This window comes from Geotrypetes seraphini, chromosome 1, assembly GCF_902459505.1.
Source record: "Geotrypetes seraphini chromosome 1, aGeoSer1.1, whole genome shotgun sequence".
Taxonomy (NCBI): Eukaryota; Metazoa; Chordata; class Amphibia; order Gymnophiona; family Dermophiidae; genus Geotrypetes; species Geotrypetes seraphini.
Window position 1 is genome coordinate 465,335,038 of NC_047084.1, and position 18,246 is coordinate 465,353,283.

General features: G+C 44.7%; 1 protein-coding gene across 3 annotated transcripts in view; it reads left to right on the forward strand.

Annotated features, from left to right (window-relative positions):
* The window catches only part of GATA1 (GATA binding protein 1), a 45,629-nt gene that overhangs the window by 17,038 nt on the left and 10,345 nt on the right, over positions 1–18,246 (forward strand). For 2 of the 3 annotated variants that reach the window (XM_033923796.1, XM_033923814.1), the window contains exons 2-3: positions 12,964–13,214; positions 15,574–15,954. In XM_033923796.1, coding sequence (XP_033779687.1) covers positions 13,046–13,214; positions 15,574–15,954 — 550 coding nt within the window. In that variant the 5' untranslated portion in view covers positions 12,964–13,045. Of the gene's footprint in view, positions 1–11,151; positions 11,219–12,963; positions 13,215–15,573; positions 15,955–18,246 lie in introns of all 3 variants that reach the window. The other variant, XM_033923805.1, reaches the window with a different exon arrangement.

Genomic DNA, 18,246 nt, shown 5'->3' on the forward strand with positions numbered 1-18,246 from the left:
TGATGGCTCAGTCTATAAAATTAAGTTTTAGTTTTAGTTTAGCTTGTGCACAGGCAGTGCTGTTGCCCGGGGCAGTGGTGCCCCTCCCCCCCCTTGCCCTCTTCTCCACTCCCCCGCTCCTTCCCCACCAAGCGCACCTGCCCATTCCGCCGCACCTCTTTAACTTCCCTGGCACGAGCGGCATCTCTGACTTGCTGTCCGCGCCAGCCTTGGCTCTCCCTCAACTCTCTGGCCCGAGCCGCAGGTTGGAGCTGCGGCTTGCGCCGGGGAAGAGCTAGAGGTACAGGGGGAAGTGAAGGCCCATGGCAGGTGAGGGGTGAGAAGGAGCAGGGGTGGAGAGAAGGAGAGGTTCTCAGGGGTGTAGTAAGGGTGGTCTGCCCCCCCTTACTACACCCCTGCACGCAGGCCCAGTACAGTGCAGGGCTGTGCTCCAGAACTTCAAGCAGTAGCAAGCATGGGCACCCCCACCCCCCCAAAAAAATAGAAACATCTCCAGCCGCAGCCGAAGCCTCTTTTGCTGCAGCAAGTTGGGAAGTCTTTTTTTGTGTGTGTGATTTGGACTGAGCTGTTTGTTCTTGTTTTATATGCGTGTGTGTCCCATGCCTATGGTCAGGATGCAGCTGTTAGGCACAGGACACGCACACATATAAAACAAGCTTTGTTGGACCTTGCTCCAATCCATGCTGGCCTATCTTGTACTCGGGAGACTTGTCTATGCTTGTATTACGTCGCTTTCATTGTTTTCCTTGTTCCTTCTGTATTGCTCTTGTTGCATTGTTGATTGTAATCGAGTGTCTGGACCGTTTGCCATTCTCAATAAACACATATTTAACCCCCCCCCCAAAAAAAAAAAAAAAAAACCAACCAAGCACAAAAAGATACTCTTCAAATTAAATGGAAGCTACCGACAGCTCTGGACCTGCTGGAAAATTTTGTACTCATCTGTGACTACAGCTATTTTAAGCTGAATCACCCGCACCGTAGTTTTTTCTACTAATGCCCAGATCCTCAGAAGCACCACCTGGGGCTCAAATAGTTTCACTGCCCCTGGCTTCACGTGCCGCCTCGTCACTGGATCGTATAATATTATTTTGTGAATGTTATTCCAACTATTATAAATGTGCTAATTGCAGCATTGTGAGTAAAGTGTAAGCAATATGTCTATGTGGTCTGCCGCTAGGGTGTGTCACCGACATGACATGTTTCGCTGGGTTGCTTTATCAAGGTGTCAGCCCTAGTCCTGACCACTTTGCATTCAATTTTGTACGGCATGAGGTGGGCTTTCCCTGCTGGGCATTACAAGGAGTGCTCATTTTACTACTAATAAGCACCTTGTAACGCATTTGCGTAGGATTCTCAGTGGCTGCTACCGCGATCGGTTAAAGCCCCCAAGAACCTTTTTGTGCACTCTTTCGAGTAAAACCAGCTACAATCACCCAAAAAACAAAAACCATGCTTTTCACTTGGAAAGGAGATATATTTCAAAACATACCATTCACACTTGATAACACTCCTATAGAATCGGTATCTAAGCTGAAAATCCTCGGTGTAATAATCGATGCAGATCTATCATTTCACGACCATATTAGCGAAATAGTTAAATCATGCTTTTACAGATTACGGCTCTTACGCTCGATTTCTACTTTTTTAGATACTAAATCACTCAATATTTTAGTTCACTCTCTTATAATCTCTAAATTGGACTACTGTAATTCTCTCCTAAATCAACATAACCCAAAAAGAAAACAGACGTCTCCAAATCATCCAAAATACATCAGTCAAATTAATTCACAAGGCAAAGAAATTTGACCATGTTACCCCTTTATTAATAAAATCACATTGGCTTCCCATAACTCATCGAATTACCTTCAAAATTTTATTTCTGGTTTATAAAACATTGAGCTTCAACGAACCACAATATATTGCAAAAATGATTGTTCCATACAAATCTTCTCGTTCTTTAAGATCCTCCTCACTACAATTGCTCTCCATCCCTTCACTAAGAATCATAGGTACCAGACGTAATGATATGTTTTCTGTGAAAGCCCCGACACTGTGGAACTCCCTTCCAAATTTTATTAAAAACGAAAAAGACCTCGTCGCATTTAAGAAAATTTTAAAAACATATCTATTTAAAGACGCATTTGACTCATAAAACATAACTTTTTAGGTTCCTACATTTTTCCTAAATCATCTTAACCCATTATTACCCAATGTGCTTTCCTTTTGATGTCAAATTCTAACATATAACAAAATTGTAACTTTTCCCCCTCCTTCCCACCCCTTCCTGTTTGTCCAACATTGTCTGTCTTTTATTTGTCTTTTGTAAACTAAATGTATTACCACACTCTGATGGCTTTTTAAAACTGTACATCGCTTAGATATTGTTATAAGCGATTCATCAAATAAAGATTAAACTTGAAACTTGAAACTTACTTGCACAGCAAGCTTTTCAGCACTGGGGCCCTAGTCTACCTCCTTTGATAAAAGGTGCTGAGTATTCATGATCCCAGCGTGTGCATCTGCCCTGTGATGCCTGGCTCAAACTTCTGGTTACACACCACTTTGTCACTTTTTACTGCAGAACAGCAGTGGATGAGGAAACACAGACTGTGTTCTGTGCAAAATACTGTATTAGTTTTCATATAATGTTAAAAATCTTATGGAGCACTGATCCCTATGGGTGGTATCTGTATGTCTAGGTTCACATCCCTTAACAATTATTGCCCTTCAGTAATATATTTTTCTTTACTTGGATTTATTTCTAAAATTTCTAAACCGCTTGACCCAAAGCAGTTTCCATATAAAACATTCATAATTGTTCATTGGACATACATTACATCAATTCTGTCAATTACATTCATAATCCAATAGAATAAATTCCAAAAAATCTCTCTACACACAATATTTAAATCCTTAAAATGCTCATCACTATATCCTGATGCTAGATCAAGGGTAGGCAAATCTGGTCCTCAAGAGCTACAGGCAGGTCAGGTTTTCAGGATAACCACAATAAATATGCATGAGATAGATTTGCATCTCGAGGAGGCAGTGCATGCAAATCCATCTCATACATTTTCATTGTGGATATTCTGGAACCCTGACCTGCCTGTGGCTCTCGAGGACCAGAATTGCCTACCCCTGGCCTAGATCAATATTCAGTTCAATTTCATAAAAAGGCATGCACAAATAGTTGTGTTTTCAGCATCTTTTTAAACTGCAGGCGATCAGTACAAATCCTCAGGATCCCAGGGAGGGAATTCCAGAGCTTCACCCCAGTTACAGAGAGTTATACAGAGCATTGATGCTCTAAATCTTACATATCGAACAATGTTTTCCCTCAAGGTGAGTTACATTTCAGGTATAAAAAGTATTTAGTCTAGATTAGTATTTTAGGTTGCATTTTAGAGCATAAAATCAGATTAGGGCACAGCCAGCAACTGAGGCAAGTTTTTAGGTTTTAATTCCCGCCCACTCTCCCCAGCTCCTACCCATCTCTTGCCTGATCTCTGATTTGGACCAATTAAAAGGCTAAAAAAGTAATTAACTAATCTCTATTAGCTAGTAATTAGTTCTTAAGAAATCCTGGGAGGGTAGCCTACCAATTTTTTTTTTTTTTTAATGTATAACAATTTTTATTGAAAGAATGAAATAATCAGTACAATAGGATAATACAAAAATACATTCAATACAATAAGAATCACAATAATATTTCATACAAATTTAAATCATTCTTTCAAATTTAATTTCCATATGAATTAATTCAATCTTATCTGAACCCCCTTAATTCCATCCCCTACCCACTATCTTCCCCTAAATGAAATCCCTCACCCTGGATGAAAGTTGACAAAAATAAAAAATTAAAATAAATAACTATAATAATAAATAAAATAAATAATAGCCTACCAATTTTATGACATTATAGAATAATAATAAAATTAAATTTAAAACTAGCAATCGTAGGGGACCTTAGTATACATTTTCAAACTCCCGTAGTAACTTTAACAAAGAAATCACCAATATTAAGATGCAGACAGAAGACCAGCAGCAAGATGGGGGTTATCTAGTCTTTTGCAATGAGTGTCACATGTTTGATTATCTCCCAGTTAGTGAGAGCTCATAACAGTCAGGGAACGGGTCTGATCTCTTGAAGCTAGAGTAGCAGGCTTGGAGGAGCTGAGGAAGACAGAAAGATACATAGATGAGAGCTACAGGGCCATTGTAGAAAAGTCCCATCTCCAGTCTGGCGGCCTCTTTGCTGCCTCAGAAGAAGGAGGTCTTTTTACAGGAGAGCATCACCCTGGTGAAGTAGGAGGCAATCCTGTAGCTAGGATTTGCCCACCAGGAGATACAATGTCCTCTCGCACTGAGGATGTACCTCCAGGGACTTCTGCCCAGGAGGAAAAGGTTAGGACAGCCGTTATGGTGGGAGATTCGATGGTGGCTGATGGACGTGAGAATTGCTTGGTCACTTGCCTGCCTGGTGCATAGGTGGCGGATCTCATGCATCACCTAGATATGATTTTTTACAGTGCTGTGGAGGAGTATGCTGTCTTGGTACATGTGGTACCAATGACATAGGGAAATGTGGTAAGGAGTTTCTGGAAGCCAAATTTAAACTGTTAGGTAGGAAGTTAAAATCCAGAACTTCCAAGGTAGCATTTTCAGAAGTGCTCCCTGTTCTTTGCTCAGGACCCGAGAGACAGGAAGAGTTCTTGAGTCTCAAAGCATGGATTAGGCAATGGTGTAGGGAGGAGGGATTTACATTTATTAGGAACTGGGTGACATACTGGGGAAGGGGGAACCTATTCTACAAAGACGGGCTCCACCTTAACTAGGGTGTTAACATTTAAAAACGGAGATAGAACAGCTTTTAAACTAGAAACAGGGGAGAAGGTCAACAATAGCTCAAAAGAGCATGGTTCAGAACAAGGTATCTATAAAAGATATCATCATAAAAGGGAAGACAGAGCATCCCGATAGGACCGGACCCGACACGTTGGAGTATCAACGGTTAATCACCGCTGTTTCCAGTTTTTATTCAGTTGTTATCCACAAGGTCACTCTGTTCTGATACGTGTTAGGACCCCTGAGGAAGAAGTGTTTCTCTAAAACACGGACTGTGCCGGGTCCGGTCCTATCAGTCCTTTTGGAAACAAACTGTTTTATGTTTTTTATGAATAAAGTCCTAGCTCCTGTACATCACCACTGCAATTTTTTCTTTGTTAATCTAATTTAAAAAATCATTAAGAATTGAAAAGGTAAAAAAAAAAAGAATTGAAAAGTAGAGAGCAAGACCTCAGTACAATTACAAAAAAACCCTAGAAATGAACAAGGATCAATCACCATCATGTCCGAAAAAATGTCACAAGAATGAAAAAATAACTATCATAAAAAAGCATCTAAAATAGATACTTTCAAAAAGTGTCTTATATATTCTTCTTTGCGTTTCCATCAGTAAATTCTGAGTCCTTCACTGGGACAGATAGTACCTAAATGTGAACCACTTAGACTATAAGTGGTATATAAATCCTTAAAAAAAAAAACAATCCCTGATCACCTTTGATCAATATATAATCAATTGTAGATGTTAATAACATTTCAGTGCTATTGTGATGTCATAATGCTTCATTCCACTAATGCCTAAGAGCCAACCTCATCAGTGATGTCACAATGGGTTCATTATCCTATACTTGGCTCACATAAGAATCATAGTATGAATGGGCATAGCCACTGACCCTTAAGCCTTGCATTGAAGAATGCTGGTGTAGGACTGAGATTGAGATAGACACTAAAGAATGACACAGGATAGTTTTCTGCAGTTATCCACAGGGATGGGAATAGTGATGAATTCTATCACTATGTCATTCTAAACTGAGCACAATTTTCATATTTATAATGATGAGTTTGATTGTGTATATGGATGATCTTCTTATGTGAGGTCTTGTTTATATGAAGATCCAGAGTGCTAGGAGATTTTCTCCTGAAACATTTTTTTTCTTGACTATAAGCAGAATAGCCATCTTTTTCTGATTTACCTTTTTACAAATAAGAGGTGACTATAGCAACTTTAAGCTTGCTGCAAAGATTGACTAAATAAGCCACTAGGGGGAGAATAGTATCTCTAGTTCTAGCTAAAACTCTGAAAGGTAGCTTATCCAGTGGCGTACCAAGGGGGGGCGATGCGCCCTGGGTGCCAGCCCTGAGGGGGTGCTCCCGGCCTTGCCGTTCAGTCCCCCCCCACCCCCGAAGGACCGCTCGCCCCACTGACCTTCCTGCACCACCTGTGAAGCAGCCCGCAGCAGGATCGCGATGTCAGCGATCCCTGAGCTGCTTGGGCGCTGCTTCCTGCGCCGCGGTCCCGCCCCTCCTCTGATGTTAGAGGAGGGGCGGGACCGCGGCGCAGGAAGCAGCGCTAAGCAGGCAGGGATCGCTGACGTCGCGGTCCTGCTGCGGCTGCTTCATAGGTGGTGTGGGGAGGCCAGGGAGGCGAGCGGTCCTTCGGGGTGGGTCCTGGCATCAGGCCTTCAGGGTGGGGCGGGCGGGCAGGCAGGCAGGCTTTCAAGGGGGGACAGGCCTTCGGGGGGGAGTGTGTGCAGACCTTCAAGGGGTGCAGGCCTTCAAAGGGGAGGGACAGGCCTTCAAGGGGGGGGCAGGCCTTCAAGGGGGGAACAGGCCTACAAGGGGGTGGGACAGGCCTACAAGGGGGTGGGACAGGCCTACAAGGGGGGGCTGCAGGCCTTCAAGGGGGGGAACAGGCCTTCAAGGGGGGGAAAGGCAGGCAGGCCTTCAAGGGGGGGACAGGCCTACAAGGGGGGGACAGGCCTACAAGGGGCTGGGACAGGCCTTCAAGGGGGGGGCAGGCCTTCAAGGGGGGAACAGGCCTACAAGGGGGTGGGACAGGCCTACAAGGGGGTGGGACAGGCCTTCGGGGGGCTGCAGGCCTTCAAGGGGGGGAACAGGCCTTCAAGGGGGGGAACAGGCCTTCAAGGGGGGGAAAGGCAGGCAGGCCTTCAAGGGGGGGACAGGCCTACAAGGGGGGGCCATGCCTACAAGGGGGTGGGACAGGCCTTCAAGGGGGGGGCAGGCCTTCAAGGGGGGAACAGGCCTACAAGGGGGTGGGACAGGCCTTCAAGGGGGGGACAGGCCTTCGGGGGGGTGCAGGCCTTCGGGGGGGTGCAGACCTTCAAGGGAGTGCAGGCCTACAAGGGGGGGACAAGCTACAAGGGGGTGGGACAGGCCTTCGGGGGGGTGCAGGCCTTCGCGGGAGGTGTAGGCCTTTGGGGGGGGTGCAGACCTTCAAGGGGCTGCAGGCCTTCAAGGGGGGGAACAGGCCTTCAAGGGGGGGAAAGGCAGGCAGGCCTTCAAGGGGGGGACAGGCCTACAAGGGGGGGACAGGCCTACAAGGGGGTGGGACAGGCCTTCAAGGGGGGGGACAGGTCTTCGGGGGGGGTGCAGGCCTTCGGGGGGGTGCAGACCTTCAAGGGAGTGCAGGCCTACAAGGGGGGGGACAAGCTACAAGGGGGTGGGACAGGCCTTCAAGGGGGGGACAGGCCTTCGGGGGGTGCAAGCCTTCGGGGGGTGCAGACCTTCAAGGGGGTGCAGGCCATCAAGGGGGGGACAGGCAGGCAGGCCTTCAAGGGGGGGGACAGGCCTACAAGGGGGGGGACAGGCCTTCAAGGTGGGGACAGGCCTACAAGGGGGTGGGACAGGCTTTCAAGGGGGTGCAGGCCTTCAAGGGGGGACAGGCAGACCTTTAAGGGGGGACAGGCCTTTGGTGGGGACCATGGTTTAGAAGTACACAGAGGGAAGGGGTGTTCAAAGAGACGTGCATATGCCAAACTTTGGGGGGGGGGAAGAAATAATGGGTCTGAAAATAGAGGAGAGGGAGAGAGATGATGGACCATGGGATTTAGGGAGGGAAGGAACAGAAAGGGAGAGAAATTGGACACAAGGGATGGTGTGGAGGAAGGATAGAGATACTGGATAGGAGGGTAATTAGGAAAAGAAAGGGAGAGATGGTGGACTCTGGGGTTGTGGGGAAGGAGGGAGAGATGCCGGATGAAAGGGTAGTTAAGAAAAGGTGGATCTGTGGAGGGAGATGAAAAAAAGGAAAGATGCCAGACTTCCTGGGAAGGGAAGGGAAATGGAAAGGGAGGACAGAGTTGGCAGATGGATGGTTAGCATGCAGAAAGAAGGAGACCCTGGAAAGCAAGTTATCAGAAGACAACCAGAGCCTTAGACCAACAAGATTTGAAATATAACCAGACAACAAAAGGTAGAAAAATTAATTTTATTTTCTGTTTTGTGATTATAATATGTCAGATTTGAAATGTGTATCCTGCCAGAGCTGGTGTTGGACTGCAAATGTGAGCTAGGATTTAACAGAGAGAGGAAAAGTCCTTTTTGTTTCTTTATTTTATTTCCACCACAGCGCCAGTGTGGTTAGGAGAAGCCAAAGGGGGTGAAAAAGCTATAAAACCCACCAGGAGTTTTGAAAAAAATCACCCAACTGGGCAGGAAAATCGAATTGAAAAACCAATTCAATAGGCTGAATCGAATCGAAATTTTTTTTCCTGAATCTGGCAGCATTAGTTTGTGCTACTGTCTTAGACTTTAGGACCTGGGATTGGGGAGAGATGGCATCCTCAGTACTTTATAATGCAAGTGAAACGAGGATTTGGTCAGACTTTTGAAGGGTCTGCAGAAAAAAAATATTGTATAGGCCGGGGACATGAGACAGCAGGAAATGGGAATTTTTCTTCCTTCTATTTTTGTGAATGGAAAGGCTGAGGATGTCAGAGAGTTCAGTTAAAATATGTGCTTTATAAGAAAATATAATAATGTGTTTTATAAAGTTTATAGCATAGCTGGCCTACCCAGTGAGGTGTTCCTAGTGGTGATGGTGGCAGCGTGTCAATGTGTTGAAAGGAAGAGGTGGTCTGGGAAATTCTGCTGAGCAAACTCCGGGCCCATTTCCACCCCCCAGTTAGTCCACTCCACTCAACTGGTTCACACACTGAGTGGGTCTTTGGGTGTTGTTTTGGGATCTCTTCCAGTGGTTTATCTCCTTCTGGTCCAAGGAAGGAAACTTTGTTATCCTTAGCACTGACCTACAGAATATGTTTGTAACAGCACTGCTTGTGTGGCATTAGGCTATGTAGTGATCAAAAGAAAAAAACAGACCTTTGCACATTTTTGCACTATATGGTGGGTGTATGAGGAGATTCACATTTCCTGCACAGCTAAGTCCATGTGAAGTTACCTTGTGCTGTATTTAACATCTAGCAAGGTCTCTGTTTGAAAGGAAAGATCTAAACTTAAAAATGAAGTGGTCAGAAGTTATGGTAAAAGCAGATAGTGTAGCTGGTTTTAAGAAAGATTTGGACAAATTCCTGGAGGAAAAGTCCATAATCTGTTATTAAGACATGGGGGAAGTGTCTGCTTGCCCTGGATCGGTAGCATGGAATGTTGCTACTCTTTGGGTTTTGACCAGGTATTAGTGTCCTGGATTGGCTACCATGAGAATGGGCTACTGGGCATGATGGACCATTGGTCTGACCCAGTTAGGCTATTCTTATGTTATGTTCTCATCTGTAGGGGCCTTTGTTTTCACTTCTTATTTTAATGTATTTTTTTTCTGGGAACTTATCAGTGTTTTTTTATAATGGGAACAAAAATGGAAGAGAATTAATGTGTGTGGGATGAGGGGGTAACTAATTTCTTCAGCTAAATAATTCAATCCACTTCAAACAGACATAGGAGAACTCACGCACCATTCACACACCCTCCAACCAAAATCGTCAAAAGAAAAAAACAGTTCGACAACCTCCTAGCTGTTCGAGTTTCAACACTCGACCCCCAACTCTACAACCAATTGACATCGACCACAGACTGCAAAACCTTCAAAAAGAAATAAAAACCCTTCTATTCAAACAACACATAAAACCGAACTAACACAATCAGAACTGTCCCAAGCATCATCTGCAACTACTCCATATGTACTTCTGATGTCATGACAATTCAGACATAATTTATGTTATGTTATGTTTGGAATATAAGAAAATTTTCACTGCCTGTTTCTATTCTGACCATTTATTCCGTTTCATGGTCATTACAAAAAATATTTTTTTACATGGGGGAGGGGGGCGTGTCAAAAAATGATGGGCCCCGGGTGCCACATACCCTAGGTACGCCACTGAGCTTATCCAAGACAGCTGAAGAGCTCCTCCTGTGGGGGTAGGAGAAGGCGACAAAGGAGCTCCATAGGGGGGAGCCCACAAGGGACCCATAGGGGATCCACTATTGGAGCTCTTTGTACAAGGGGAGGGGGCTTCATTGTGAAAGGCTAAGGAGATAAGCCCCGCCTTAGTTCTGGTTTTGGATATCCAGGAATAATGATGGCTGAATATTGACCCCGAAACCTTCAAATTTTTGTTTCTCACCTATGAAAAAAGATTTTTTGACTTGTCTATCACTGTAGCCATCGTTTTCTTGATTGGTGATTTATGGTTGGTTTTTTAATATATATGATAGACTCCAGTACTGTTTACTACCCGGTTGCATTATTAGTGATCCAATGGATGGCCTGCATGGAGTAGTGGGAAATGTGACTTCATTTCTTCCACAATCAAGCCCCTGAGAGAAAAGTTAGGGTTTTAGGGTTTCTAGTCTTTTCTGTACTTGGTAGGATAACTCTTTATAGCTTTTGGCACCTCAGCATTCATTTGGCACCTTGAAACCAAGGGCTTGTCTGTAGTCTTGGCTATTGCAAGCAGTGAGCTGTTCTTCACTACTCCATCAGTCACCTTGGCAGAATTCCTTTCTCAAGCCCTTTCCTTGGTGCTTCAGGAAAAGTGGGTTGTGAACAGGTTCCTGATCTACTTGGTGTTAAAAAGAAATAACAACAAAACTATACAAAACTTATTTTCTGCTTAACTCTTTAAAAACTTGACAATTTCAATAAAATGTGGGATATATCATCCTGAATACATTTGCAATAAGTCTACACTCACACCGACCACCACGCCTAAACGATGTCACCATCACCTTGTGATTATTGTCATAATATATGCAGATACCGTTGTGCTTTTAAACATAAACAGTTACCATGATTTTCAATCAGTAGGATCTGATTCTTTTTTAAAATAGGTGTCTGAAGAAAGGTTATAGCTCTCATAGACTGGTTCAAAAGATTCCAGTAAAGAGGTAGAAGAAGGTAAGCATAGGATATGTTTTGAAAAAATTATGTGAAATTGACTCAACAAATTGACAGGTCACATTGAAGAAAATACCGTAACAACTGGAGAACCAGGTAGTGAAGTTTAGGCAAGATGGCACTGCTTTCAGTTATGTATAGCTGAAATTATCAGAAGCAATTAAGGAAAGATTTATAAACTATAAAGAGTTTTACCTCATGCAAAATTGTGATTTAGATTCTAATCTAAAGTATCAAAACTCATTATAATTGGGACACTATAATAAATTTAAAGAGGTTTGGGATCCATTAACAAAATTTTGTACGAATTGATCATCAATATTACCCTTTAATTTCCGAATGAGTGTTATGCACATCCAGGAAGGGTGGGTGGGAGGGAGTGGGGGATAAGTACTTATCTTATTATTTGATTGCAATGAGTGCTGATTTTTGTACCAATTGTTGGTTAATCTGTTGCACTTTGTGTTGGCTTTTAAAACGAATAAAGAATTGGGAAAAAAAAAAGAGATCTGAAGCAATCTCTAGTTTTTTTTTAACTAAATATGGACAGAACGAAGCCTTAAATATAAATCTAGATGGGGAGGAAGTAAGTGGGCTAGAGGAAAGGTTTTTCCTTTAGATGGATGAAGAAAGCAGTCAAATATTTAGGAGTTAAGGTAACAGCTGATCCCATGAGCCTTTTCAATGCAAACTATATATCTCTAATTGTACAAATAATATAGAAACATAGAAGATGACGGCAGAAAAGGGCTACAGCCCATCAAGTCTGCCCACTCTGCTTACCCACCCCCTGTCTATGCCCTAATGACCCAATTTCCTTATCTTGACTCTCGTAGGGATCCCACATGGGTATCCCATTTATTCTTAAAGTTGGCACGCTGTCTGCCTCGATCACCTGCACTGGAAGCTTGTTCCAATGATCAACCACTCTCTCTGTGAAGAAATACTTTCTGGTGTCACCATGAAATTTTCCACCCCTGAGTTTGAGGATGATTCGTTGAAATGGCAGAAGGGGGATGTCTTTTGGTTGGAGTGCATTGCAATAATAAAGAGGGGGTAAATTTGAGCATGTAACACTTTGGTTGAAGGAACGTAATTGGTTGCCTGTGAAATCTCATTTTATCTACAAAGTTCTTGTGTTGATTTTCAAGGTTATTCGTTATAGGATTCCTTGGTATTTGACACAAGTATTGTCGCTTTACCAACCAACCTCCCCCCCCCCCCCTCCCTGAGCACTAAGGTCTGAAGGGAAGATGCATCTGTATATGGAGGGTTTTGTGCATATGCACTATGAAAATATGAGAACTGTGATTTCCACTGCAGGAGTTGTTTTATTGAACAAATTGACAGGACCAATGAGATCGCTTTCAGATATTCTGAAATTTAAAAAGGTTTTGAAAACTACTTTGTTTAGGGAAGCTTTTATTTAAGGAATAATGTTATAAGGAGTTTTCAGGACTTGTATGTTGGTTGATAGTTATGTATCGGTATGTATTTTTGTAAACCGCTTAGGTTTAAGTGAGCTAGAAATGTAATAAATAAATATATATATATATTGAGATTTAGCTCATGCCTTCGCAGCTCTCGGTATGTTTATCATAATCACAAAAGTAAAATAAAACAATTGCTTGATCATATGTCTCTTTAGCTATAAATTACAATATTATTATTAAGACTTAGCCACAAGGAAAGCTTTATAGTTATTATAATGTTGAGTTGATCTTTGGCTGGTTATCTCGTTGCAGGTTGCTTCCTGTTCACCTTGGGAAGGAAAAGCTACTCACACCCCCCATCTTCCCACGACTTCGTGCTAAGACCTATACAGCCATGGACTACGCTGCTTTAGGTGGACAGGAGCCTATCCCCCACTTTTCAGACCCGGCCCTCCTCCAGCCCACTGATGAATCAGATCTATTCTTTCACAGCCAGGAGACTGATGGCACCCCTCTGGCCACCTACTACAGCAGAGCAGCAGGACCCTACAGGCACTCCCCAGGTTTGTATTCCCCATCCATCCCTTCTCTCCCCCAACTAGGGTTACCATATAGCTCCAGAAAAAGGAGGACAAATTGAGCATCCAGGTTTTACTTCCATTGCTTTCAGTGGCATTGTAAGGGTAGGAGGCGCCACCCCCCGCACCCTCCTCTCCACCCCACGTTCATTCAACGCTAGCCCCCCCGCATCCACCTCTCCGCATGCTCCTTCCGTGCCCCCATGCCACACTCACACCCTCCCTTTCCACTCCCGAACCTCTTTAAATCTTCACCAGTGTGAGCAGCTTCTCCCTCCGGCCCACTGCTTGTGTTAGCGTTGGCTTTCCCTCTGATGTCACTTCCTGGCCCCGCAATGCAGAAATGATTTCAGAGGGAGTCAGGCCAGCGCAAGCAGCAGGCTCGAGTGAACATTTTAAAGAGGACCGGGGTTGAGGAAGGGAGGGCACGAGCACGGTATGAGGGGCAGAGAGGTGCCGGCACCCCCACCCCCCACCCACCCCCTTACTACACCACTGAATGCATTCAATGGAAGTAAAACCCAGATACCTAAATCCATCCTCTATTTTCTGGAAGCTTATGTAGGGTTACCAGATTTTCCGTCTGGAAAATCCAGACCCCCTAGACCCAGGCCTGCCCAGACCAACCCATCCCATCCCCGTCCTGTCACGCCCCCGATCCCCCCCACTGCCTGTTCTTGTCAGGCAGCACATCCGCACATGCGCAGAGGAGACGCAATGATGTCATGCGCACATGTGCATGATGTCATCACTTGCGTGCGTGCACATGATGTCATTGCATCATATCCGCGCATGCGCCGGTGACCTCCTGCACGAAGGAAAGCTTTTGAAAACCCAGACAAAATGCCGGGTTTTGAAAAGCTGTCTGGGGAAATCCAGATATCTAGTAACCCTACCCCAGACAGAAGTTGGAGTTAATACTCCAGGTTATTGAGTACAGGCAAGTTTTAACCTTATTACATCTATGGGATTTGTAATTCGAATTCCCCCAAGGAAAGCCAGATGAAGAAACAGGAGGCAATACCACAACTGATTTAGCTTTTCCCTAATGGGCTTAATTCAAATCTAATCTAATCTAATCTAATCTAAATCTTGGGTTTATATACCGCATCATCTCCGCAGATGGAGCTCGACACGGTTTACATGGTTAGGGAAGGAACGGAACTCCAGTGGAATTATATAAGTATGAGAGAAGAGAGGTTGGTGTGAGAGTGCCAGGAGCGGGACGGGGTTACGTTCTGGAGAAGAGCCAGGTCTTCAGATGCTTACGGAATGGTAGAAGGGGGCTCAAATTGCGGAGAGGGGAAGGGAGACTGTTCCAGAGCTGAGTGATTCTGAAAGGGAGGGAAGAGCCAAGTTTACCAACAAGGGAGATGCCTTTTAAGGAGGGGTAGGATAGTTTTAATTTTTGAGTGGATCTAGTGGAGGTTGGATTTGAGGAATTCCAGGATAGAGGGATAAAAGGAGGAAGGATACCGTAGAGGATCTTGAAGGTTAGGCAGGCACATTTAAAGTAGACCCTGGAAATAACGGGAAGCCAGTGGAGTTTGGATAGGAGCGGTGTGACATGGTCAAATTTACTTTTTGAGAAGATAAGTTTGGCCGCGGTGTTCTGGATTAGTTGGAGTCTGTGGAGGCTTTTCTTTGTTAAGTTTAGGTAAATGGAATTGCAATAATCCAATCTGGAGACTCAAAACAGAAGGGAGTTTGTTGTAGATGTGCAGATGGAGGGTATTATGTGAAAGTGGTTGGGTTGGATGGAGGAGGCATAAGAGGGAGATCGTTGCATTGTCAGCGTTGCTAATCATGTTATTCAGATAGTCAAGACTTCAAAGACCAGAATGTGTTTGGCGTAACTTCCTGTATTGCAAGAATGATGGTACAGGGCCTGTACCACCATTCTTGCAATACAAGAAGTATTGCCTGTATTGTATTGTCTGTATTACCTGTAATTATTGTAGCCTGTACTACAGTCTACACAATAAGCTTACTGGAGAGATTCAGATCATGCTAAGTCAGTTCTGATTTTGCCTTTCGCACAATAAGACTTGAGATTCCAGTTTCTCAAGAAAAGCAGGTGCTCCAAACTCATGGATGCAAGAGAAGACAAAACCAAGGCTGACTCAGCTTAACCCCGATGACCTAGTGTTGTCTGGTTACCTCACATTATACTACTGACTAGTGTGTAAGGTCAAGAACAGCAATGTGGGCTTTCAACTCAGTTTCTGAAGAGCACTGTAGCAAATATTAATATTGCAATAATTAGATGCAAACCACTGAAAGTGGCAGAAACTGCTGTAGTAGGGTTGCCCACTCATGGCTGTCACCTTTTGTCTTATTCTAGTTCGTCAAGTTTTCCCACTGCTCAACAACCTTCAGTGGATGGAGAATGGGCACAGCCTGAGCCAGGCATACAGTGGATGGTCTATGGCCTCCTACAGCAAGTCACCTCAGTCCCACGGCAACCTTCCTTTCTATCCTTCCACTTCGGCTTCTCACATTCTTGGACCAGTCTCCATCTCACCTAAGGACTCACCACCTCCCTCTGGTCAGGAGGAAAAGGAAAGCCCCAAGTTTCTGGAGACCTTGAAAACAGAGAGGATGAGCCCTATGACCTCTGACTTTTTGGCCCTGGGGTCAGTGACTCCCAGTAGCTTCAACCAACCTTACCCTTCTTATGTGGCAGGATGTCAAGATTTTAGTGGTGGTGTATTCCAGACCTCAGGTAATGGGAGTCCTCACTTATCACCCTCTCTTGCCTTCACAAGGGTGCAGTAGCTGCTCTCTGGTTGATTCCTAAAGCAGTGAGGAAGGTCAATGAACTATTAGACAGAATGGATGATGCACATTAGAGCTATTTTTCACAACACAGGCAGTGGGTATTTGATGTAAGAGCTTTATAATGATCACCACATTTTGTGCCGTGGATATTTGGAGTTGATCTCCTATGCTGTTCACTGCCTTTGTCCGTTCTCTTGCAAAAGACTTTACCACTGCACTCCGAAGAAGGTGGTGATAGACTGTACCACTTAGTAGCATAGCCGCGGGTGGGCCTGAGTGCGCCCAGGCTCACTCATGTTGGGCACAGGCCCACCCAGTAGCAGCAAAACCTAAGATGTGGCTGAAAACCCTCAAATCCGCTCCATCCCACATTCCTTTTAAAGAGTAGATCTTTGCTGGCACTGAGCAGTGATTGATTCACACTGCTTTTGCTGGCCCCACAGCTTTCCCTCTGATGTAACTTCCTGTTTCTGTATACGCAGGAGTATGTCAGAGGGTAGGCTGTAGGGCCGGTGCGAGCCGTGTGAATCAATCACTGCTCGTTATGGGCAAAGATCTGCTGTTTAAAAGGTACTTGGTAGGGGAGGAATTGAGAGGCAGGGGATATTCAAAACCTAATGCTTGTGTTGGAGGCGATTAGCGCCGGGTGTGCTCAGAATGTTTAGAGGGCGCTAGAGCAGGGAACAACGCTAGTGCCCTCTGTGGCCACAAAGTATTAAAATGTAGATGCAAATGAGGTTATTAGCTGTTCTTTCCCATGCTCAGAGAAGCAGCGCACAAAAACCCCATGCCCTAATGCAGAAAAGTTACTGCCAGTGTGGAGCTGGCATTGGGGGTTTTGCAAGCTACTACAAGGTTGCCCAGAAACAGAATCTCCCCAGTTTCCCTATTGTTAACTTCCTAACTTATTTTTATAAATCTCTGGCTAAAACGTCCATTCAGTTCTCCCGTCCCTCTGAATCCATTGGCACCTGTTTCCAACTTAAATATAAGCATTCCAAGTGAAAAAAAAAAATAGAAAGCATATATTTAAAGACACAGAAAACATGCTTCATTGTGGGGTTACTACTACTGGTTATCACTTATATAGTACTGAAAGGCGTACGAAGTAGAGAATGACACGGGGAAAAAAAATCTGTCCCCGTCACCGCCCCGTCCCACCATCCTTCGCACCGCCCCGTCACCGCCGTTCCCTTCCCCGCCCCGTCACCGCCATCCCTTTCACCGCCCCATCACCGTCACTGCCATCCCATTCACTGCCCCGTCACCGTCATCGCAGCATGCATAAAAGCCTCAAACAGGTATGATTTTATATACTTATCTTTATTAACGTATTCCTATGGGTTACATACTGAACATGTGCTGGATTCCTCCATTCTTGCAGCACATGTTCAGGAATAGGATTCAGTAACCCATGGGAATGGACACAGCACACTACTACACTAGTACTCAGATTAAAAAAAAAAAAAACAGCTCCCAGCTCAGCCAGACTCCCATCTCCAATCGGTCAAAGAATCCACTCAGATTAAAAAAAAAAAAAGGACCAGCTCCCAGCTCAGCCAGACTCCCGTATCAAACCGGTCAAAGAATCCCACTCAGATTAAAAAAAAAAGAACCAGCTCCCAGCTCAGCCAGACTCCCATCTCCAACCGGTCAAAAAAATCCTCCCCCACCCCTGCCGCCGCCACCGCCAATCCTGGGCAGGCAAGTAGTAGGAAAGTGTGCACCTTACCTCTACTTGTAGCGCCGAAGTTTTCAATGAAATTTCAGTTCCTCCAAGTCTGAAGCAGTGACTCCTCTCCAATCCAGGCAGCGTCTCCAAAAAAAATCCTGGGCTTGCCTCTCAGCTCCGAAATCCCCCGATTTCCAATTGCTACTGCAACCCATTAAATATCATGTGTGGCAGTAGCGATTGGTCCCCTTCTTGAGCAGGAAAGAACTGACTAATGAGGAGCCAGAATATTGAAGGGGGCGGAGTCAGGCAACGTGCAAGTCGGGTGGAGAGAGACGAGTTGGAGGAGACCACATGGCTGACAAGCATGGTCGCCGGAAAAAAATCAGACACCTGTCCCGAAGTGAACCGAACACACGGTGAAGACCCGGTAAATCGCGGTATGTAGAAGGGGATACATTTGCCTGCGGGGACAAATCTTTTCACCGTTTTTGCGGGCGGTGAAAACTTTTGTCCCCGTGTCTGCAGTGATTTGGCTATGGAGTCTCCATTGCCCGCAGCCAC